This window comes from Eretmochelys imbricata, chromosome 7 (assembly GCF_965152235.1).
Source record: "Eretmochelys imbricata isolate rEreImb1 chromosome 7, rEreImb1.hap1, whole genome shotgun sequence".
Lineage (NCBI taxonomy): Eukaryota > Metazoa > Chordata > Testudines > Cheloniidae > Eretmochelys > Eretmochelys imbricata.
Window position 1 is genome coordinate 120134302 of NC_135578.1, and position 23439 is coordinate 120157740.

At 43.2% G+C, this 23439-nt stretch overlaps 1 protein-coding gene across 4 annotated transcripts in view; it reads left to right on the forward strand.

Annotated features, from left to right (window-relative positions):
* The window catches only part of STN1 (STN1 subunit of CST complex), a 62784-nt gene extending 41047 nt beyond the window's left edge, over nt 1–21737 (forward strand). For all 4 annotated transcript variants that reach the window (XM_077823238.1, XM_077823237.1, XM_077823240.1 and 1 more), the window contains 5 exons: nt 701–812; nt 3387–3555; nt 12783–12905; nt 15181–15253; nt 21422–21737. In XM_077823238.1, the coding sequence (XP_077679364.1) occupies nt 701–812; nt 3387–3555; nt 12783–12905; nt 15181–15253; nt 21422–21579 (635 nt within the window). In that variant the 3' untranslated portion in view covers nt 21580–21737. The remainder of the gene's footprint in view (nt 1–700; nt 813–3386; nt 3556–12782; nt 12906–15180; nt 15254–21421) is intronic.
* Nucleotides 21738–23439: the final 1702 nt, after the last annotated feature.

Below are 23439 nucleotides of genomic sequence, written 5' to 3' on the forward strand. Positions count from 1 at the left end.
TCCCCCCCTTTCAAAAAGTGGGAGGGCCATGGCTCCCTGGCCCCACCTATTCCCATGCCTCTGTTTCTGGGTCTTCTGTTTGACTCGGAGAAGCATATCTTTTAAAACAGTCTCTGCCCTTCTGTCAGATGGGCAAATGGGGAAACTGCAGCTCTTCCAGCCATGTGCTCAGGTTAGGGAGGAATCCAGCTCCCCTTTCTCCCCAAACAGGTTTCTGTGCAGAGACTACCTGCAAGGCCTTACAGCTAGTAACTCATTGTTCCACCTCTGGAGGGTCATTCAGTGCTGAGGACCTCTTGATTGCTTTGTCGCACCTTCCCACACATAGCTCCTCCCTACATGTCAGCTTCCTGCTATCTAATGTGTGATCCAATTCAGAGTGACTGTAATAAATGCAAACAGTGTTCATAAAACCAATTCAAAATTGGACACGCCCATTCCCCAAACTATCATTTGCTTTTTTGCAAGGTAAAAAGCACTTCGTTTATGGTAAAAAGCACTTTTGGTTAAGTAATAACATAAAACATTTTTTTCTTTATAGTAGAATAGCAGAGAACAAAATGTGCCAGCTATGTTTGGCATGAGAAACTCTCTTGTGCTGCTCCAGTTTATATGTAGCAGCTCAGCTGTACTCATCTAGTGAATTAATATCAAAACCCTGGTCATGGTTTGTTTGTTTGTTTTCTCCATATCCTTGCAGATAAAGTGGATGATCCTATGTGTGAGGTTCAGATTTCAAGGATGTTGGAGCTCCCATGTCTCTATAGAGAAGTTTATGATAAGCCTTTCAAAATCCCAGAGGAGGCACCGAGGTAAACAGGACACTTATGTTGGTGTCCAGTCTAGGTATGAAATACCCACAGCCCTTAGCAGAAGTTAATGTGAATCTTCATCGTGGAGATAAATGTCATGGTAACCAGATTAAAAGCAAAGCATGTTGTGCAGTGTGCTGTTGCACTGGAAAAGGCTGGAAATACTTTGGAAGCAGCGTGCTCAGCATTTAGGGCAGGGGGAAATAGTTGGATAGTCTCCTCTGATTAACAAAATTTTGACTGGCTGTAAGGAGCTGCCCTGTAGATTTTCATGGCCAAGGTCTTTTGTGGTGGGAGACCAAAACAGGAAATTAGAAGACATCTCCCATGCACCCCACCTCCATGCATCTGCATCCTTGCCCCACCTCTACCCATACATACCTAAAAGTATGAACTAATTTCTTTGGAGGGTACAGCCCTTTGACACAATATTCTTTGCTACAGCCACTGATGTGTACAGCAAATGTGAGAGTCTGTAAAAACAGTTAGTGAGGAATATGGACTATTCCTGAATGTGATGAAAACAAAATGCATATGCGTTGACACAGTTAACGAAAACAGGATGCAAGTGGGCATGATGATTAACGGAGAAGTTGTAGAGGCAGCAGATTAATTTAATTATCTGGGATCATATATATCCAGCCAGAGAGGCTGTTCCAAGAAAGAAAACTATGGATTGGCTCGCTAAACTATGGCCTCCCTTAAGTGTGGAAAAAATATGGCATCTCAAAATGTATAAAGGTCTGACTGGTGAATAGCCTAACTTTCTCCATAGAGATTTATGGATGTAAATCATGGGAAGCTTTTCTGCTCACAGGAAAAAAATGTAAGCTTTTGAAATGTGGTGCTGGCAAAGGCTCTTGCATATCTCCTGGATGGGGGGGAAAGACAAATATTTGTGCTCAAAATATTATTGGAGAGAAGCAGACCCTAATGTTGGAAATCAACAGATGCAAACTTATGTTCTTTGGTCATATTAGGCATAGAGATAGAAATAACCTTGAAAAAGTTATTATGGAAGGCATGGTGGAGGGTTGTTATAGGGGATGACCAGCAAGGAGATGGATGGATGGTGGGTGGCAGATCACTGGAAAGTCAGCTGCTGAGTGCTTGCGGTTAGTGATCGATTGTGAAGATTTCCGAGAATTCTGCTATAATGTCACCGATATTCAGACATAAATCCATTTATATATGTTCTTAGAGCTCTTTAGAAATTTTGAAAGAGGGGAAGCATGTGTATGTGTCAGTCACACCCAGGACTTGTCTATGCTAAAGATGTTTGCTGGCATAGCTATGCTGGCGAGTCCCCTGGTTGGAGAGGCAGCGTAAGCCAACAGGATTTTTTCGGCCAGCATAGTTGAACAACACTAGATATGCCAAGACAAGCTCTATTCTATTTGCAGAGGTGCATGTACACCTGGGGGTGAGGGGTTGCTCCCAGTGCAATGCTGTGTCAAAAAAGCTAATCACTATTCCTCTGCCTATACATTCAAGGATAGGAATGGGAGGTATTTTACTTGTGGTGGTTAACCATTAGAACAAACTACCAAGGAGCTTGATGGATTCTCCATCTCTCTTGAAGTCTTCAAGTCAAGACTAAGTGCCCTTCTAGAAGATAATCTTCAGCTAGATGCAAGTTATTGGAATGCATACAGGGCTAGCTAGGTGAAACTTAATGGCCTGTGATATACAGGAGGTCAGACTAGATGATTTGATGGTCCTTCTGGTCTTGAACTCTACGAATATTTTGTGATCAGCCTAGCTCTCTCAACTGGTGTAAAGCTCCTTTTTCTAGCCCTGATGGGTTGAAAGAGAGCAGATATTTAGACCTGTCACTGGTCCAGGAATGAATGTCATCCTGTGCCTCAGATCTGCGTAACTTTGGGGGTAGACATTCCTCATTTTGGTTTTGTGGATTGGGTGTGGAGGGAGAATAAGGGAGAAAAGTGTTTTTCTAGCAGAATTAGGTGGGAAAATGACAACTTGTAATTCTTCCCCCAAGTTTAAGATGTTAGTAGTACCTGTGAGGAAAATATAGGTTAGCAAGCAGAAAGAAGGTGCAAAATGAATACAATTGGTCACATAAGTTTTCCTACTCTGTGTGAGCATGTATATAAATGGTCAAGATTTTCAACAATGGATGCCTAAACAAGTAGCTGGATCTCAAAAGGGCTGAGCACCCAGCAGCTTCCATTGACTAGAATCAGAAGCTTTATTCCATTAGAAAGCTATGAATCCCCCTTTCAGTGGTCTGATGTCTTTGTTTCTTGACACCGTAGATCATGAGAGATCAGACCTTAAAATCACAACATTACTATATCGCCTGTCTTCTACGGGAGCTGCCAAATACTCAGCACACATGAAAATCAAGCTGTTTATTTCAGAGCCTAAATAAGGATGTAGGGGTGAGATTTTTCAAGAGCACCTAAATGAATGAAGTACACAAGTCCTATTGACTTCGGCTTAGGCACATTTGAAAATCCCACCCTCTGAGCTGAACTTTAGATGCCTGTTTTTGAAAAATTTGGCTATGTACTTTTTTTGTCTTGTGACCAAAGCTTTGTATCCCTATAGTGCCCCAGGTGGTCTGAACCTTAGGAGCTCAATTGACTTGCTGAGCGAGAAAGTTAAAGACTTCTTATTGGAGAACAGAATTCAGACCTTTTACCAACAGGAGCTGGAAACAGTTGACAATTTGGTGTCACTGGCCAGTCAGCCTGTGTCCAGGACTGACTCTCAGCTGGTAAGTGCAGTAACTTCTGGCTTTTGAATGTTGAGTAGGGAAAATGCTTGCTAGCAGATTTGTGCAAGTGGAAATGTCTTGGGTTTTCAACCATCTCTACACATTTAGGTGCCAATTCCTGATCTTTAGCTGTAGGCATGAATTATTGACAGTACCTGGGAAGCCCTGTAACTTCAGACATTTAAAATGGGGCTGGAGAACTGAGGGGGAAAACTCTGTTGTAGGGTACAATATTATGCTAGCTGCAGGGGTGTACTACATAATCTAATAATGGCTCTGTTCAAACTCTAACTTTCATAAATCTGTGAAAACTAGATACACAGTGGAAATAACCGTGTATGAGATCTCTTGAAGGCACTGCAGCAATTTGTGGGACAGGCCTGGGTAGTGCTGAACTTGTTCAAGGAAAGAGGATTGAAGCACAGTATATTAAAATAGGTTTAAACTTACAAAGGAGTGGGTGGACATCTGCTTCCTATTACAAGTTCTCCTTGTTGGACATCTCCAGTTGTGCAAGGCCAGGGTTGTGGGATGGAGTGGAGATCAGAAGTCTAGATCTAATTGGAGTCAGCTGTACATAAAGAAACTGAGAAAAGGGACACTTTCCAATAATATGCTAGTGTGGTCTCTGGTTTTCATTCTGATGCTGGCTAAATGGTAAAATGCATATGTATCATGCTGAAAATGTTATGATATTGAGATAATCACAGGCCAGATTCTCAACTGGTGAAAATTGGTGTCTCTCCATTGAATTTAATGGACTATACTAATTTACATGAATTGAGGCTCTGGCCCATGTACATATAAGTAACAGAGCTAAGGATTTAATTATATAACAGCTGAGAGTATTAAACCTGATTATTAGTAAAGTTGATTCACTTTTGCATTTCACTGTCCCTAGATGGGGAAAACTGCATTGATAGGTTTCACTTTCTGGTTCTGGTGTGCTAGAATAATACTCTGGCTTTAGATTTGCAACACTGTAGAGGGACATTTAAATCTGAAAAAACTTCTTCACTGAATTCAAATAATAATGAAAACTACCTCCCACAGTTTTGTAAACTGCTTCCTAGTGGTTGCTTCCTGGAGACCATTTATTTTCTTTTGTCCTCTTTTATTAAAGGAGCTTTTGTTGTTGTAGTATTTTTAACAAAGCAAAGAGGAATGAATATTAACAGGAGGCCTGACAGTCTGTGGTCGAGAAACCAGTATAAAAACGTCAAAGACAGGATTGGGCATAAACTTTTTCCAAACCAGCTAAAAATAATTCAGACTGAAAGTCCATAACCATCTGGATTATAGAAAGGAATGATCATTTTATTAAGGATGAAAAGTTCCAACACTGAAGTCATAGCATTCATAGAAGGAACAGGATAAATGGTTTACAAAAGCCATTCAGAGTACAGAAAGGGATGTGTGTGTGTGTGTGTGTGTGTGTGTGTGTATATATATATATTTGTTTGTGTATATGTATATATGTGTGTGTATATATATATATATTTGTTTGTGTATATGTATATATATCAGTGCTCATTACGGTGGAGTCATGATGGGGGAGGAGAGAAGGAGTTGCAATGGGTACTACCATAATATAAATCCCTGTTGCTGCAGCTCTTGGTGCAAGTGGCTTTTATAAATCCCAGGGAGTCAGATACCCAGTCATTCCTCCTGAAAAACAGCGTTTCTCCCATATGCCTTTCACCATTAATCCACCTTACAAAGTGTGTGTTTGTAAAAAGGAAAACCTGCAATTGTTCTGTGATGTACACATCTTCAAATCTGCTCCTGCTAATGCCCATTTGTAAGAGCATTAGATTGCCCATCTACTCAGTCATTGGACAGCGTCCATTTCTTGTAACCTGTAAAGGGCTGAGTGGTCCTCAACAAAATAAGTCCAATGGGCCTGACTCTCCATTGTCCTGGCAACCATTTGCACTAGTGCCAAGTGGCTATAAAGCCACTATAGAAGTGATATATATCACTTCTTATTTTGGTAATGTCTTACATCAACTTGGCACCAGTGCAAATGGTTACAGAAGGGACAGGGCAAGAGAGAATTGGGTCTAATATTTGAATATGGAGTTAAAGTGTTATACAAAGATGCCCAAAATGTAAATCTACCAAGCACACCCTGATAAATGATACTTGTTTACTATTTGCACTTAATGTAGACACTATAGGACTTGGTTAGATTTTGATATATATTCGGTTTCTTTTGGTGATTCTCATTCTCTAGCACAAGGTTGCACTGTTTAGAATGTTAAAGACTGAAAGGGGTTAGGGTTAAAAATGTGTTTATTTAATAAATTGATATTCATATTGGCTCTTGCTAACAACATTGTTTTAAAAAAACTTGGGGACCTTCCCCCCATAAGCGGTGCTCCTTCTGTTTGAGTGATATCACTTCCCCCATCAGTTGTTGAGGAAAAAAGTGAGTTTCAAAAATAGACAAGATAAATACTGCAGTGAGGATTACAAGCAGGAAGTAGAGACAAATGTCACCCAGTATTTAGCATGACCACAAAGACCCCAAGTCCAGCTAAGAGTGCTACTGTGTTTGGCAGATGAACGAGAATTTGGTTCTTCTTTGAATGAAAACTATATATAAAGTTTATCCATTCAGTTCCTGAACTGGAATAAATAGCTCCTTGGTGTGGCTCGCAACCAAGTGGCCGCAGTTGTATCCTACCCTGTGGTTTAGTTTCCTGAGTTAAGCAGTTTTCTTTGTACTTCCTCCATTATGAAGCTGTACAGTGTGCTCTTTTAATAACACCATCCCACTTGGTAATATGTCACTAGTTTGGACAGCTCTTTTGGAATTGTACTTTCCAGACCTGTCTGTTTATACTTTCCTTGGTCTGATTATAACCTCAAGGTCAACAGGGACAAATACTTAGAACAAGGAATTTAAAATGCTGTTTATATTTACTCCAGGCCTGGGTTTCTTGCGTGTCCTGCTTCATGCATATGCTTGATACTAATGTGCTTGTCTATCAGCTTCCTGGCATAGATTTATGTCCCCCTGTGGAGACAGTAGTGCAGATATGATAACAAGATGACATTAGGCTTGACAGGCAAGTCTCTTTTACTGAACTTGTCACTGTGTGAAAAGCAAAGAGAAGTTGACACAAACAATACCATGTGCCATTATACCAGGATACTTTAATACCCCCAGGTGTGCTGTGTCTTCAACACTCTTCCCAAGCAGAGAGGATAATTCGTGCACCACTGCACACCTTGACCTGTTATTCCTTGGATAACTTTTTTGAAAGGCATAAGGTGAGAATAATTGGCTACACAAACTCCAACCTGTGGTGCAATATGAGGCCACTCGCCTGGGAGGATGCTATTTAAAGCACAAAATTGACAGACTTGGATTCTATTGCTGGCTCTGTCACAAGCTCTATGTGTGATCCAGGGAAGTCGTTATTTAAACTCTGCCTCTGTTTCCCATGTGTAGAATAGGTATAGTGGCCTAAACTTACAAAAGTGACTGGCGATTTTGGATGCCTCCATTTTTAGGCACTCAACTGACATACTGTAAAGGGGCCTGATCTTCAGATCCCTGTGTTCTTAGTACTTTTCTGAAATCTGACCTCTTTTTAATATGTCTCAAGTTGAGCACCCTAAAACCGAGGAACCCAAAATCTAGTCACTTTGACAATGTAGCCCAGTAATCTCGCCTAACTCATGTGGAAACTGTGAGGATTAAGAATCTGATCCAAAGCCCACAGAAGTCAATAGGATTCTTTTTCAAGTACTTTAGATCAGGCTGTAAATCACTAATGTTTATAAAATGCCTTGAGATCCTCTGATGTGCTGCTCTATAGAGGGATAAAGTATTATTAGATGAGCCGTTTTGCAGGACTTCACAATGTTAACAGCCACCTTTTATTTCTCCAGTTGTCAAGCCTTCATCCTGCTTCAGGAGGAGGGGCAGGAATGTGATATCATGCAGGGTTACCTGCCCACAGATTCCTTGTCTGATTTGTTATTTGTTATACCCTCGTACACGCACACAACTGTACAGTTGTACAGTTGGTGTGCTTGTATCAAAGAAGACTCAATCCCTGCCTATAAGAGCTTAGTCCAGTGGCACAAATGGGATGCTATACAGCCCAATACCAAAAGGTGTATGGTCACTGTAGCTGTAATGTTTTGTGGAATAGGCATGAGGTGTCTTTGGAAGACAAGAGCTGAAGGGTTTGAATGTGCATTGAGAGGCTTATTCCAAGCAGCCTGAATGGCATGAAACAAAGCACAGTCTGGAATAGGAGTAAGGCCGTTATCTTTGAAAACTCATGGCGATCGGGGGAGATCCCGGACGACTGGAAAAAGGCTAATGTAGTGCCCATCTTTATAAAAGGGAAGAAGGTGGATCTGGGCAACTACAGGCCAGTCAGTCTCACCTCAGTCCCTGGAAAAATCGTGGTGCAGGTCCTCAAGGAATCAATTCTGAAGCACTTAGAGGAGAGGAAAGTGATCAGGAACAGTCAGCATGGATTCACCAAGGGAAGTTTTGCCTGACTAATCTAATTGCCTTCTATGACGAGATAACTGGCTCTGTGGATGAGGGGAAAGCAGTGGACGTGTTATTCCTTGACTTTAGCAAAGCTTTTGATACGGTTTCCCACAGTATTCTTGCCAGCAAGTTAAAGTAGTATGGGCTGGATGAATGGACTATAAGGTGGATAGAAAGCTGGCTAAATCGTCAGGCTCAACGGGTAGTGATCAATGGCTCCATGTCTAGTTGGCAGCCAGTATCAAGCGGAGTGCCCCAAGGGTCGGTCTTGGAGCCGGTTTTGTTCAATATCTTCATAAATGATCTGGAGGATGGTGTAGATGACACTAAACTGAGAGGAGTGGTTGATACGCTGGAGGGTAGGGATAGGATAGAGGGCCCTAGGCAAATTAGAGGATTGGGCCAAAAGAAATCTGATGAGGTTCAACAAGGACAAGTGCAGAGTCCTGCACTTAGGACGGAAGAATCCCATGCACCGCTACAGACTAGGGACCGAATGGCTCGGCAGCAGTTCTGCAGAAAAGGACCTAGGGGTTATGGTGGACAAGAAGCTGGATATGAGTCAACAGTGTTCCCTTGTTGCCAAGAAGGCTAATGTCATTTTGGGCTGTATAAGTAGGGGCATTGCCAGCAGATCAAGGGACATGATCACTCCCCTCTATTCGACATTGGTGAGGCCTCATCTGGGTACTGTGTCCAGTTTTGGGCCCCACGCTACAAGAAGGATGTGGAAAAACTGGAAAGCATCCAGGTGAGGGCAACAAAAATGATTAGGGGACTGGAATGCATGACTTATGGGGAGAGGCTGAGGGAACTGGGATTGTTAGTCTGCAGAAGAGAAGAATGAGGGGGGATTTGATAGCTGCTTTCAACTACCTGAAAGGGGATTCCAAAGAAGATGGATCTGGACTGTTCTCAGTGGTAGCAGATGACAGAAGAAGGAGTAATGGTCTCAAGTTGCAGTGGGGCAGGTTTAGGTTGGATATTAGGAAAAACTTTTTCACTAGAAGGGTGGTGAAGCAGTGGAATCCGTTACCTACGGAGGTGGTGGAATCTCCTTCCTTTTGAGGTTTTTAAAGTCAGGCTTGACAAAGCCCTGGCTGGGATGACTGAGTTGGGGATTGGTCTTGCTCTGAGCAGGGGGTTGGACTAGATGACCACCTGAAGTCCCTTCCAACCCTGATATTCTGTGATTCTATGATTCTATGAAAGCCTATAGGAGAGACACCTCGATGGTGGGTTGGAGGAGGTGAGGCCACAGATACAGGCAAGAGAGGTCTTAGGGGTTACTTTGAAAGTGAAGTTCCTTTTTGTGGAAGACCATAGAAGGGACTGGGGGAAGGAAAATAAAAGGGGCTTTTGGCAGAGGTGTCTGAGATTGACTGGAAGGTCAGCAACAGAGGAGCCGTTTGCAGTAACGAAGAAAATTACCAAACCATGAGCTAAGTCTAAAGGTGAAGAGGAAGGGACATATTCTGGGACACTTTATAGAGAAAAATGGCTGATTCCTTCCTGTTTCTGAGTTCCCCTGTAATTTTCTGTGCCAATGCCCTTCTACCATCCATTGGGCCTACCAAGTCCCCTGGAAGGGCGGCTGTCCCAGGGAATACCTGTTGTTGTAGGCCTGTTCAAAGTGTGTCAAAGAGGCTTCGATAAGCAGGAACTGTTGCTTTTTTTTCTTGCATTCGAAAGCCTGTTTCTGTTTGTTCAATTCTGTCAATCTCTCGTCACGCATCCTTAATAATTCTCTTTCAGTATCCATCCAAGCTAAGCCATGTGTCAGTTTACACAGAGCATGTTCCTAATTATCTCCCTCTGACGGGATCTCAGCATTAGACCAAACTGAATAATTATCACACTCCTTTGGAGATTTTTGTCTCTCTCACTCTGATTCCCTGATTCATTGCTTTCACATTAAAAATTGATTAGCACCTTGCAAGAGGCAGTTGCTTTGCTAGTAGTTTCTCCTGCTGTTGAAGGTTTATTCCAGCATCTAGAAGGGGAACATTTCTTCCCTTTTGTGGAGAAGTGTGCATGCGTGCGTGTGTGTGCATGTGTGGAGTGGGGAGCCTGTGCTTTCCTGTGAGAGCCCGAATAATTGCCCAATCTCCCTTATATCATTCTCAAACCCATCCATCCAGACCTTCGGTAAAAAAGCCACTAAGGGCTTGTCTTTGCTACCAGGGAGATCGATGCTGCTGCAGTCGATGCAGTGGATATCAATTTAGTGGGTCCAGTGAAGACCCTCTAAATCGATGGCAGAGCTCTCTCTTGTCGACCCTGGTACTCTAGCTCTCCGAGAAGAGTAAGGGAAGTCGACTGAAGAGTGTCTTCTGTCGATGCAGTGCAGTGAAGACACTGGGGTAAGTCGACCTAAGCTATGTCGACTCCAGCTACGTTATTCACATAGCTGGAGTAGTGTAACTTAGGTCAACTTACCCTGGTAGTGAAGACAAGCCCTTGATGTGCTTCCTCAGTTGGCCAGAAGGGTCGCTGTAAATCAAAGCAAGTTTCTTTCTATGCCTAAAAAAGGAGCCACATTGTGAACACCATGCTTCCAGCCGATAAGGGCATGAGAGACGGGTCACTGAAACAGTCTGCTTGCATAAAATGATGATGTCTGAAAGAGAGAAGGGACGGGAATGATGGGTTTGGCAGGATGGAAAGTGAGGTGCTCCTAGTGAAGAGTAGGTACTGGTCTTGCCTTTTCCTGCCTATGCAGCACACTCTTCTCTCCTACCCCCATTTACTTTCCCTCCCTTACTTGGTATCATCCATTTCCTTCTACTCCACTTACTGTCCTTCCATTCTTTTAGCCCTCCCTACTCCCTCACTTGCTCTGCTCTTCCTGACTCTCACCATATTCCCTTCACTCCCTATCCACGTCTTCCTCTGCAAATCCCATCACTTTCTACATTGTCAGTATAGATCCCTCGATTCTAGGTCTCCTCTTCACTCCACAAGCCCCTGACTTCTGTTTTTGTTCTTCTTGCTGCCATGTTCTTTCTCTCCCTAATACAGCCCTTTGTTCCCAACCCTCTCAAAATTACTCCCCTTAACACACTTCCTGTCTTCCCCACAGTTCTCGTCACCTTGTATGCATCTCTTACCCTTTGCTGGTGAATAAGGAAGTGTTATTTATCCTTTCACATAATGCAAGAGCCAGGAGTCCCCCAATGAAATTATAGGTAGCAGGTTTAAAACAAATAAAAGGAAGAATTTCCTTGCACAATGCACAGTCAACCTGTGGAACTCTTTGCCAGTAGATGTTGTGAAGTCCAAAACTATAACAGCGTTCAAAACAGAATTAGATAAGTTCATGGAGGATAGGTTCATCAATGGCTGTTAGCTAAGATGGTCAGGAATGTAACCCCATGCTCTGGGTATCCCTGCTCTCTGACTACCAGAAGCTGGAAGTGGACAACAGGGGATGGATCACTCGATTCCCTCTAAAGCACCTGGCATTGGTCACTGTCGGAAGACAGAATACTGGGCTAGGTAGACGATTGGTTTTACCCAGTATGGCTGTTGTTATGTTGTTTCCCTCCTATTGCAAAACCTGTGTTGTCAACTCTTGCAATATGTGTTTGCTTTCTTAAAGACCCAGCTCCTGGAGTCATGTGAATGGGAATCTTAGCTTTTGCAATTTCATGGCTTTTTTTTTTTTAATTTGTAAAAATTTCTCCATGACTGTAGAGGAAATCTTGAAAAATGACCTGCGTGCCACTCTAAAGGTTTAAAAAAAAAAAGGCAAATAAAAAGAAATATATTTTTATTTATAAAATCTCATGATTTTGGGGGCCCTGACTGGTGATTTTTTTGAATACTTGGGGTTGGCAATATTGCAAACCCCTCATTACTATTATTATTTGTATTACTATAGCACCTAGGATCCCAGGTCAATATCCTGTTGTGCTAGGCACTGTACAAACACAGAACAGAAAGATGGTTCCTACTCAAAAAAGCTTAATTCTAAGTATAAGACAAGATAACAGATAGATGGGTGAGCACAAGGCAGCAATGAGACAATATTGGTCAGTCTGATGGGTAGTGGTCTTAGCACATCAGCAGCTTAACCTCTCTTCCACCCCTTCCATCACTCCCTTTCTCTCCTTCCACAAGTCCCTTCTCCCTCACCACTCCCATTCCCTTCCTTCTCTGGGAGACTGGCTCAGTACTGACTCGGGGAGAAGAGTGTCCCCATCCCTCAGGTTCTTGTTGGAGGTCACCTATGCAAAGCACTGATCAATCCACCTGCCCCTTCCCACCTAGCTTGTGAAGTCTGTCAAAATCAGAACCTAAGTGTGTGTGGCTGCAGCTGGAGGAGTCCATCAATCAGTCTCCTAATCTGCAAGCATTATAGCAGTCTTGGGGTTTGCAGTGTTCCAAAGGAAGGAATAGGTGACTGTATGTGGCAGCCATTTCAGCAAAGAATTAAGAAGGCAATAGATGACTTGGGTGGTTCTGCTGTCATGCAGGGACACACCTGTGATTCCCTTCTGGCCTGAGAATCTATTCTGCATATAATAGATATAACTTATGAACTCTTGAGCTAGAGGAACTGGCTTGGCTTTAGTAAGGAAGATGTCTAAAAACTCTGACATACTGGCTCTACTGAAATCAAAGGGAATTTCACCATTGATTTTAGTAGGGCTAGGATTTCACATGTTGTGTATATGTTGTTTGTTCCTTTTTTCCCATCCAGGTGGATTCAAAAAGTGAACCCAGCTCCAAACAGATTCACCGTGCATTCAAGGAAGCAATAAAGGTGCTGCAGGAAAAAGGAGTGGTTTTCCAGAAATCCAGTAGCCCCAAGGATGTATATCATGTAAGGAACTGAATTGTAATTATGGAGATGTGTAACCAGAAGTCATGAATGTCACATCAGGCAGGAGGCATTCTGCAATATGATTGAATCACATAGTCCTAGAGGCCCTTTCAACAGGGTGAGGTGGACCCTGTGGGGTCTGTTTACCTGTTCAGAAGTTTTAGCTCTCTTCATTGCTTCTTCCCCTCTTGAGTATCTTGTCAGTTTATTTGTGTACATGTTTGAGAGAGCTGGACAGCTGCTGCCTCTGCCTCTTGGTGACCAGCAACTGCAGTGGACATCCCTTACAACCACACACATTTAGCAGATGTGATCACATAGTGAGACCATCCTGCACATTCCCAGAGGAGAGGTGCAAAGTGGCACCCTTAAGGTCCACTGGCACTAGATCTATCGAGTGAATGCAAAGGGAACCACCGCCTTTGGTCTAACCTAGTTTCAGCTAGGAGTGGTTCTCTCCTTACCTAGAGGTAGCACCCTGACTCCCTCTCCACTGGGTTTCCAAGTCCCTTTGAGTGACTTCTTTATACTAGTAGGTGCCTTATGTTATGACTTTCTGAGATGCAGAGGCTGAGTCTCATGTTTCTCTCCTAGAGGAACTGTTGAGGCTAATAAGCTGCATAAAGCTGACTCATGTTAGGATTTAAGCCATTACCTTAAAATCAATGAAATCTGGATTTTTGAGCTCTAGTGCTCATGAGAATGAGAGACTAAGAGCAGGGGCTAAAGCCAGCAGTCACCGAGACAGGTGCTATGTAAGTTTCCTACTTGCAGTTCTACCGCATACAGCATATACACAGTCCTTTCAGCTCTGCAGCTGCACCTCAGTCCTGACCTGCAATATTGTCTGTTACTGCAGTGCTGAGCCTCTCCCATGCAGCTCTGCCAATGCACGTTAAACTTGCTCTACCACCTACATTCCAGCACTTATGCACCCTACACAAAATCCAGCTTTGCCTATGCAACTCAGTCCTAGCCTGCTGCATCCCAGGGTGTTCCAGACCTCGGTCCTCTTTCGTTAGGCTGCCTAGTTACATGGTGGCTTGGTGATGCCCAACAGAGAATGGGACCTATCAAACTCGTATCCCCCTGTTAGCTGAGGTAGGATTGGAACCCCATGCTCTAGAAATAGCAGACTAGTGCACTTACATGCTGCATTGCTCACCTTCCTTTGGGAATTATTCTTATATCCTGTCTTTCACCTAATTGTTATTAATATTGTTTGTTTATAAAAAGAATAACTTTAAGAGAGAACTGACTGTTTTTGTATATAGCACAAATGCAAAGGTGCAGTCATGGTAAAGGTTTCAGAGTAGCAGCCGTGTTAGTCTGTATCCGTAAAAAGAAAAGGAGGACTTGTGGCACTTTAGAGACTAACACATTTATCTGAGCATAAGCTTTCGTGAGCTACAGCTCACTTCATCGGATGCAGACAGTGGAAAATATAGTGGGGAGATTTTATATACACAGATAACATGAAACAATGGGTGTTACCATACAGACTGTAACAAGAGTGATCAGGGAAGGTGACCTATTACCAGCAGGAGAGCGGGGGGGGGGAGGAGGGGCGACCTTTTGTAGTGATAATCAAGGTGGGCTATTTCCAGCAGTTGACAAGAACAGTAGGAGGGGAAATAAACATGGGGAAATAGTTTTACTTTGTGTAATGACACATCCACTTCCAGTCTTTATTCAAGCCTAAGTTAATTGTATCCAGTTTGCAAATTAATTCCAATTCAGCAATTCTTCAACAAAAAAACTTCAGAAACAGACTCCAGCCAAAGACTGCTGAATTGGAATTAATTTGCAAACTGGATACAATTAACTTAGGTTTGAATAAAGACTGGGAGAGGATGTGTCATGACACAAAGTAAAACTATTTCCCCTCCTACTGTTCTTGTCAACTGCTGGAAATGGCCCACCTTGATTATCACTACAAAAGGTTCCCTTCTGCACCCCCCCCCCCCCCGGGCTCTCCTGCTGGTAATAGGTCACCTTCCCTGATCACTCTTGTTACAGTCTGTATGGTAACACCCATTGTTTCATGTTATCTGTGTATATAAAATCTCCCCACTATATTTTCCACTGTATGCATCCGATGAAGTGAGCTGTAGCTCATGAAAGCTTATGCTCTAATAAATTGGTTAGTCTCTAAGGTGCCACAAGTACTCCTTTTCTTTTTAGTCATGGTAAAGTTAGGCTAGCATGTACCTTCATAGTTCGTGTGTTACAGGACAGACTGCTGTGAATCAGGAATTTCTCTTGCATCTTCTAGGTGACTGACCAGGATAAGGAGTTATACAATGTGACCCTTGGTGTTGTCAAAGCAGATTGTCGAAAATCCAGGCGTAAGTAGTTGTGTGGTCTGGTTTCTGAGCCAGTGCTGACCTATCATAGACAACCGTATCTCCTCCTGCCACTCAATTAGAATAGCCCTTTCCCTTTGTTCCTGAACCCAGTCTCGACCTCCTTCTCTTCTTTCTGCAGCCAAAAACCTGGTGCAGGGCAGGCCTAGAGTTGTCTTGAGCATGGGAGCTGGTGACAATGCGAAGCAGGGAGAAAGTGCCACAATTCTGAAATGAGCAGTCACTGTGAATGCTGGAGACTTGGATCTGAATCCAGCGGAGGATTTAGGTTTCAGAAGGAACATAGTCAAATGGGGCTAGGTCAGCCCCTAGTGGTTGGAAGCTTTACACTGCTGAATAAATAGGCAAACCTTGTCAGTTGTGTCAGTACAGGAGATGTCACAAAAAGGGTAGTGTGGACTGAGCTGCCTTTTCTAAGGAGTAGATTTTAGGAAATCTTTAGGTGAAATTGATCCCTATGCCGTGGGCCCATGCCCCATTTAAGACCATAGGGTGAAATTCTTACTCCACTGCAGACAATGGAAAAACTTCTTTTGACTGTAGTAGAGCTAGGATTCATCCACAGACCATAGGCTTTAAGTGATGGATAGACTCTGTGTGGTCCCTGTGCATAGGGGTCAATTTCACCCTAATTAAATCAATCTCTTAGCAGACCGTGTGCCTGTAAAATTGCCCCTTTCTCCCAAATCCAGTGTGTCAATGCCATGGCAATGACTTGTTTGGTTGAGGTACCTGTCCTAATGATAAATGTGCATTTGCTGTAGTGCTTTTTTTTTTTTTTTTTTTTTTCCCTCACTCTCATTCCAAAACCCTTGGCAGAATGTGACACCTGGGGATCACTCACTCATCGCTGAAATGCAGCCACTTCTGGGCACACTATATAACAGCATGGTATAAACTGCTCAAACACTGTTTGTAGTGTTGTTGTAGACAGATTGGTCCCAGCATATGAGAGGGACAAGCTAGGTGAGGTAATATCTTTTATTGGACCAACTTCTGCTTGGTGGAAGGTACAAGCTTTCGAGCTACACAGAGCTCTTCTCACCCCTACCTTGTCTAGCTAGAACATGTCAGCTATTCTGTGCCAGCGGCACTAAACTAGCTTTTCCAGGAGGGAATGAGAAGAATAATTGCTCCAGTCATTCAACTGGGGTAACTTGGCATGTCTGAATATAGTTGCCTGATGTACCTGGACACGAACATTAGTGCTGCAAGTAGCCTATCTCTGCTGATGCCTACAGGAAGTCTGCCAACTAAGGATGACTAGACAGAGGGACAATTGAAATAGCTGATGTTTTTATTTTAAAAAAAGACTTCCAAATGAGTTGGAACCATCCAGCTGTGCATGTACTGTAGTTCCACTGGTTAGCTAACTTGTACTGTCCACCTCCTACCCTCACTTCTCGGGTCTTGCCTTAAATTTGAATGTAAACTTTTGAAGGCAAGAGCTCTCTTCCGTGGTGGGTGGGTGGGTGGATGGGTGTGTGTGTACTGCACCTAGCATACTGGAGCCCCAGTCCTGATATGAGACTTTGGGTGCTACTGGAATTCATTGAACATGTCTCTCAGAATTATTAAATATCCCAGAAATTGTTAGGGGCTCTGTTTTCATCTCATCCAGAAGACGGCACCTTTGGCAACATAGTGCTCCTACTGGTATCTTGGAGCATTTGGTTTGGTATCTATTACTCAGCATCTGCTCCCCTCTCCATTACTGCACTACTATCTGAGTGCCTCACAGCACCCCGGTGAGGCTAGGAGGTATTCTGCCCCATTGAGCAGACAGGGAACCGAGGCACAGCGAGATTAAGTGACTTGGTCAGAATCACAGAGTCTGTGGAAGAGTCAGGATCTCCTAAGTCTCATTCCAGTGCCTTAATCACAACGCCATCCTTTCTCTCCTGCATCCAAGGAAGGAGTAACAACTAGTGCAATATCAACTCTGCTTCGTGAAGAACCTGAGTTTTCCTGGCAGGTCACTCATCTGCATACTGACCAGGCTTGATTCTGCTTAGTTTCAGATTTGATGAAATTACAGCTGCAGGATGCTTGTCTCCTGGATTTGAGAAGGAAAAAATACGTCCGCTTAATTTGATCAGTGGCTAATTTGATTTTTTCTTTTTTTGACTCAGAATCGTGGTAAATTATTTTGTATTGCAAAGGACACAATTTCAGGTCTGTTTTCTATCACTCTGTTGGCTTTCTGTAGGATTGTTTGTGTAATATGGTCACTGAAAATATAGAATTGTCATGCAATCAACTGGAAAGGCTGAAGTTCTCTTGGAGATCAAAGCAAAAATAGCCTGTGGCCACAAAAAATGGATAAAATAATGTGTGGTCAATGTTGTTGACTTTGAAGGCAGTTCTGGGCACTATGCTGGCTCTCATATGCCCTCTGGTGGTTGTGGGTAACCAAACAAACCACTTGGAACTGAGGAAACCTACTTTGAGGTGAGATAATTGAAAGGCACTAACTCAGCAACTCTTACTAGTTGAAAGAAGCTGTGGGAATTTCTTTCAAGAAGGGAAATCTTTGTCTGTCCAGTCTTCGGTAGCTAATTACAGCTATCTTTCTGCTAACTCTTAAGATGAACTATGTCAGACAGCCAGTTTGTAAATATGATGTGGGTTATTGCTCTATAAGCCAACATCCTGGAATGAATAAACTCTTATGCTATATGAGTCCTAGCATATGATTAAATGAGGTTGCCGTAAAACTATTCTATAATACACTTAAAAGACAGTCCTGGTCCAGAACAAGTGCAGTCGCAAACGACCAAGTTCACAACAAACACCCTTTGAGAGGCCAGCTTGGGACTGACAGCATGGTCTAAAGGCAGCTAGAATTGTCATTAGAATTTGTCTCCAGAAGGCATGACAAAACAGAGGGCTTCTAAGACAGCTTCTTCCCTAGGTTGAAATCAGGACCAGGGAGGGCTCTGTTTTATCACCTGTGTTGCCTAATATCTACATGAAACTACCTGGGGCATCCCTGTATCAATTAAAGAAAAGGAGTACTTGTGGCACCTTAGAGACTAACCAATTTATTTGAGCATGAGCTTTCGTGAGCTACAGCTCACTTCATCGGATGCATACCATGGAAACTGCAGCAGACTTTATATACACACAGAGATCATGAAACAATACCTCCTCCCACCCCACTGTCCTGCTGGTAATAGCTTATCTAGAGTGATCATCAAGTTGGGCCATTTCCAGCACAAATCCAGGTTTTCTCACCCTCCACCCCCCCCCCACACACAAACTCACTCTCCTGCTGGTAATAGCCCATCCAAAGTGACCACTCTCCCTACAATGTGCATGGTAATCAAGGTGGGCCATTTCCTGCACAAATCCAGGTTCTCTCACCCCCTCGCCCCCCTCCAAAAACCACACACACAAACTCACTCTCCTGCTGGTAATAGCTCATCCAAAGTGACCACTCTCCCTACAATGTGCATGGTAATCAAGGTGGGCCATGTCCAGCACAAATTCAGGCTTTCTCACCCCCCCGCTTTTTTTTTTCCCCAGGGACACACACACACACAAACTCACTCTCCTGCTGGCAATAGCTCATCCAAACTGACCACTCTAGGCAGATGACTGCCAGCTCTATACCTCGCTCATCTCTGCCAATGATAGTACTGTTGTCTGCTTATCTCAGAGCCTGGCTGAGATCATCCTGTGGATGGAAGTCAGAAGGAGGAGGGTAACCTTATGAAGATCATTTCAGCATCTCCCACTAGAGGGCGAATCTGCCCTCAGATGGTCAGGAGTGATTCTGGGCTGCTCAATGCTTCTGCACACACAAGGACCAATGGCAGCCAAAAATGTCGCCTTCCCTCTGCCTACTGTTGGATGACGAGCTGGGTCATACCTTCATGACTTAGACTGGGCCATTGTAGCATGTTGTATTTGGGAATGAATGCTCTGGCCTTCTTAAAACAAACCTCCAACTGATCCAAAGTGCAGTCACCCATCTCTTTAGCAACACTAGCTACCAAGAGCACATTATCCGAAAAAGAAAAGGAGTACTTGTGGCACCTTAGAGACTAACCAATTTATTTGAGCATAAGCTTTCGTGAGCTACAGCTCACTTCATCGGATGCATACTGTGGAAAGTGTAGAAGATCTTATTATATACACACAAAGCATGAAATAATACCTCCTCCCACCCCACTCTCCTGCTGGTAATAGCTTATCTAAAGTGACCACTCTCCTTACAATGTGTATGATAAGCCCGGATTATCATACACATTGTAAGGAGAGTGGTCACTTTAGATAAGCTATTACCAGCAGGAGAGTGGGGTGGGAGGAGGTATTATTTCATGCTTTGTGTGTATATAATAAGATCTTCTACACTTTCCACAGTATGCATCCGATGAAGTGAGCTGTAGCTCACGAAAGCTTATGCTCAAATAAATTGGTTAGTCTCTAAGGTGCCACAAGTACTCTTTTTTTTCTTTTTGCGAATACAGACTAACACGGCTGTTACTCTGAAACCTCACATTATCCCAGTATTCCATGTACTGCACTCATAGAATGTTTGCTCCATTTTAAGAAACCAGTTAAGACTCTCCATGGATTGGGCAAGAGGTGCTCTTTTATGCCAATCTTATCTTGCACAGCAACTATGCAACTTCCAGTATCACAGATCACACTTGTGAGAGTAGGGAATTGAGCTTTCTCAGCAGGTGGCTCAAGACCTATATGGTACTTCCTTATAGAGGTGGACAGAACAGTCACAGACCTCACAGCTTTCTTAACTACGTGCTATCTTCCCAATACTCTAACCCACTCTTTTCTGCAACAGCTGAGATAGCAACCTCGCTCTCATGCATACCTCATGCATGTGTGCGCACAATCCCTTAATGCTTATTTCCACTGATATCCCCAGGAAGAGGGAGAAATCTGCTCCACTTGTTAGACTCTTTCTTTCTTCAGTTCAGTTTTTGAGAGGTGCTGTGATCCTGCAGCACTAGATAATGAAATGGGGTGGGGAAAGTGTTCCACATGTGGCTAGAAGAGCTCCTGCTTCATGGATCCACCAGCTAAATCCCCGTTCCATGGGTAGGATGCAGCAGCCACAGACACTACTGCAGCCCATAAGCAGTTTCACTGCTACTCTGCACTTGGGAAGGGGGGACTCTTCTCCTGCCATTGTTCTGTGTACCAGGTGAGCAAAGCCCACTTACTCTGGCTTTACCCAGGCTGAATGCAGGGGAAGGCTTTTGCCGTAAGGCAGCACAACAAATGTCACTTCCTATGTTATTCAGAAGTTAGGGGCATCTTTATAGTCTAGGAATTATTTTGTGGAAGTCCCATGGCCTGTGTTGTACAGGAGGTCAGACTAGATGATCAATGATTCTTTCTGGTCTTGGAATCTATGAACTGTTGTAAGAGAAGCCCAGAATTTGTAACTTTGTAGGTAAAAAGCCTTTCAGTTCACTCCTCTTTATGTAATATAAAAGTCACTGAAACCCAAGATCACAAAAATCTGTGACCTATTCAGGCAATTGCCTGAGGAGTCTGTAAAATGTAGAATTATTCGTTTGTTTTGTTGGTGTATAAAATAGGTGTAATGCAACACCTTGGCCACAAGGTGTCAGCATTGGGTAAACATTCACTACTGGCTGGGTATATGAGTTTATCTAAATGGCTGGGTTTAGAGCTTTAAAACTCAGACCAGTCAAATGTGGACAAGAATTTCCACTGGGTCTCTTCTGTGTGAGCGGCAGACTGAGGGGCTGAATAGCTTGAAAGTCTGTAGATGGAGATTTACAACTCAAAGAGTGGTGTCTCAAACTCATTACCATTGTTCAGGTTGTGCCTGCATGTATTTGAGCTCCTTGCCTTCTCCGGCAGTCTTGTCTAACCGATAACACGTTTTCATGATTATTTTTTTAGCCCTAACACTGGCACTTCTTAGTGAACTTAATGGGAGCATTAGCCAATGTCAGGACTGCAAACTCAGCCCCCTAGTCCCCTTCCTTCCAAAGTCCATGACCTCTGCTCTAACCCCTGTGCCCTCCTCTTGTCTAACAGCATTTGTGTGTATGTGACTGATCTGTATCTGTGATAGTTGATATGAGGCAACTGGAAACCTGTGCTGGTCTTTTCCACCCTTGCTGCATTTTACCTTTGTTTCTGCAGATGCTGAAAAGGGCTGCCATTTTCTTCACATCTTGTGTTGTGTTCGCCAGAGCTACAGTCCTTATCTAAGTGAAATGGTGATGCATCATGTCCTGAACCTGCTGGAGAGAAACAGTGATATTGTCAGCACCATGGAAGGATACTACATGGCTTTCTGAAAAGAAGAAATAAGATACAGGACATCTGTTTGTGCATGGTGCAGGCAGAACAAAACTTACCCCAGTAACCACATTGCCAGAAAAGAGTCGGAAGGACCCAACAATGACCCTGAGAAGCTGGCTTTGTGTGTAATATAAATTGGAGAAGGAAAATGGGATGTTGACTCAGAAATGCTATTGGTTCCATCTGACTCTGATTCCTTGAAAAAATACACGCCTCACACTTTGCTTTAAAGCCCATGCTGATTTCAGCTATTCCAGGAATTAAAATATACAGGGATCATTACACAGTGAAAGTTATAGTGCAGGATTGATCCCACAGCATCCAAATATCACAGTCTGATAGGTGCAAGCTACCTGAAGAAAACATTCTGAATACAATCACAGTTCTTCCTCATATGCTTCTCTTTCTCCAACCATAGTACTTCTAAGAGGTACAGCCTAATGGCACCTCTCTGTGCATATGCTCTATCAGCCCTATGTTGCTACTAATGAGATCATTGGGTTATAGTAGAAGTCTCATCTGGAGTCATATTTTGGTTTAACGACATTGTGACCTCTCTCCATGTGAGTGATATGCTTTCTAATACATGTTCTCTAAGTAGATTTGTCTCCCTTTTTAAATGTGTGTTGTAAAGACCAGTGAAAGGCACTTTCTGATACCTTACATGCACTGTATGTAGCCATCATTTCATCAGTGTCAGCATGATCTTATGCCCATTTCCCCAGTTCGCACGTGGTGGGGGGGGTTTGGGAGCAGCAGCCAGCTGGGAGGCAAGGGTAATATGTCTCCTAAGAGCATACTTACCTCCTCTTACCTCCCCACAAGGAACAACCTAACCCATTGCTTGTAAAGCATGTTTGAATCCCTCCGGCTATTAATGCAAGTTCTTGTTGATTAATTTGGACCCAAATTAAGCTCCTGTTCTCGCAAATCAGCCTAATTATTACTTCATATTTTTTTAAATAGCTCTTAACATCACAAATACTGAACCATGAAACAAAGAGTTCATGGAAAAGAGCGTGCCAAAACCATGAGACTGGTGCAATTCCCTGACTTCCCATCTCCCCTCTTTTTGCTTGCTCTGCATCCTTGCCACAGTTAGGAAGCCGGCATCACCTCTTTGTGCTTGGATTGGGACTGAAATTCGTAGAATGACATTGAAAGAAAGCTAGCACTGACAAAGCTAATGGGCAAGACATTTGACCAAGAATAATTAAAACTCATATGTATGCCCAGGTTCAACCCCCAGTGCTGCTCAGCATTTAAACCTACAGGACTGGTTCCTCGAGGCTTGTTCTAACTAATCTGTTCCATTAATGGAGGAAAATGTCTTGAACTTGAAATAAGTAAAAAGTGCTGCTTGCGTCTTTCCTCTGTCTCCCACAAGTAATACTTGAAATAGCAATCTCCCCAGAGCCACAGTTCGCAGTAAAGCCCTGTAAGGATCAGCAGAGCTGAGAAAAATAAACCGTGTGTGTGTGTGTATTTGGAGAGCCAGCAAGTGGTATGTGTCTTGGTTTGGTGTTACATTATGCGCTTCGTTTTGAAATGTGGCTGAAGTGGGATATAGGCATGATGAAACATGTGGCATTTGCATTCAGATGTCTATAGAAAAATCAGCTTTAGATGGTGCATGTGTCCTGAGTGTAAAGCTATGTTTGACTCACTACTTCATCTATTTCCCTGCCTACCGTGGATCTTGACTGCCAATTTCCCAGTTGGCTGTTGCTATTCCTTGCATTATTACTATTTGTTTTTTGCTCAACATTATATGCCCTGTCCCCAGACCTCAGCATGTGTTCCCAGACCTCAACAGGTGCAGAAAGGATGTATTTATTCACAAGGAGATTGGATAG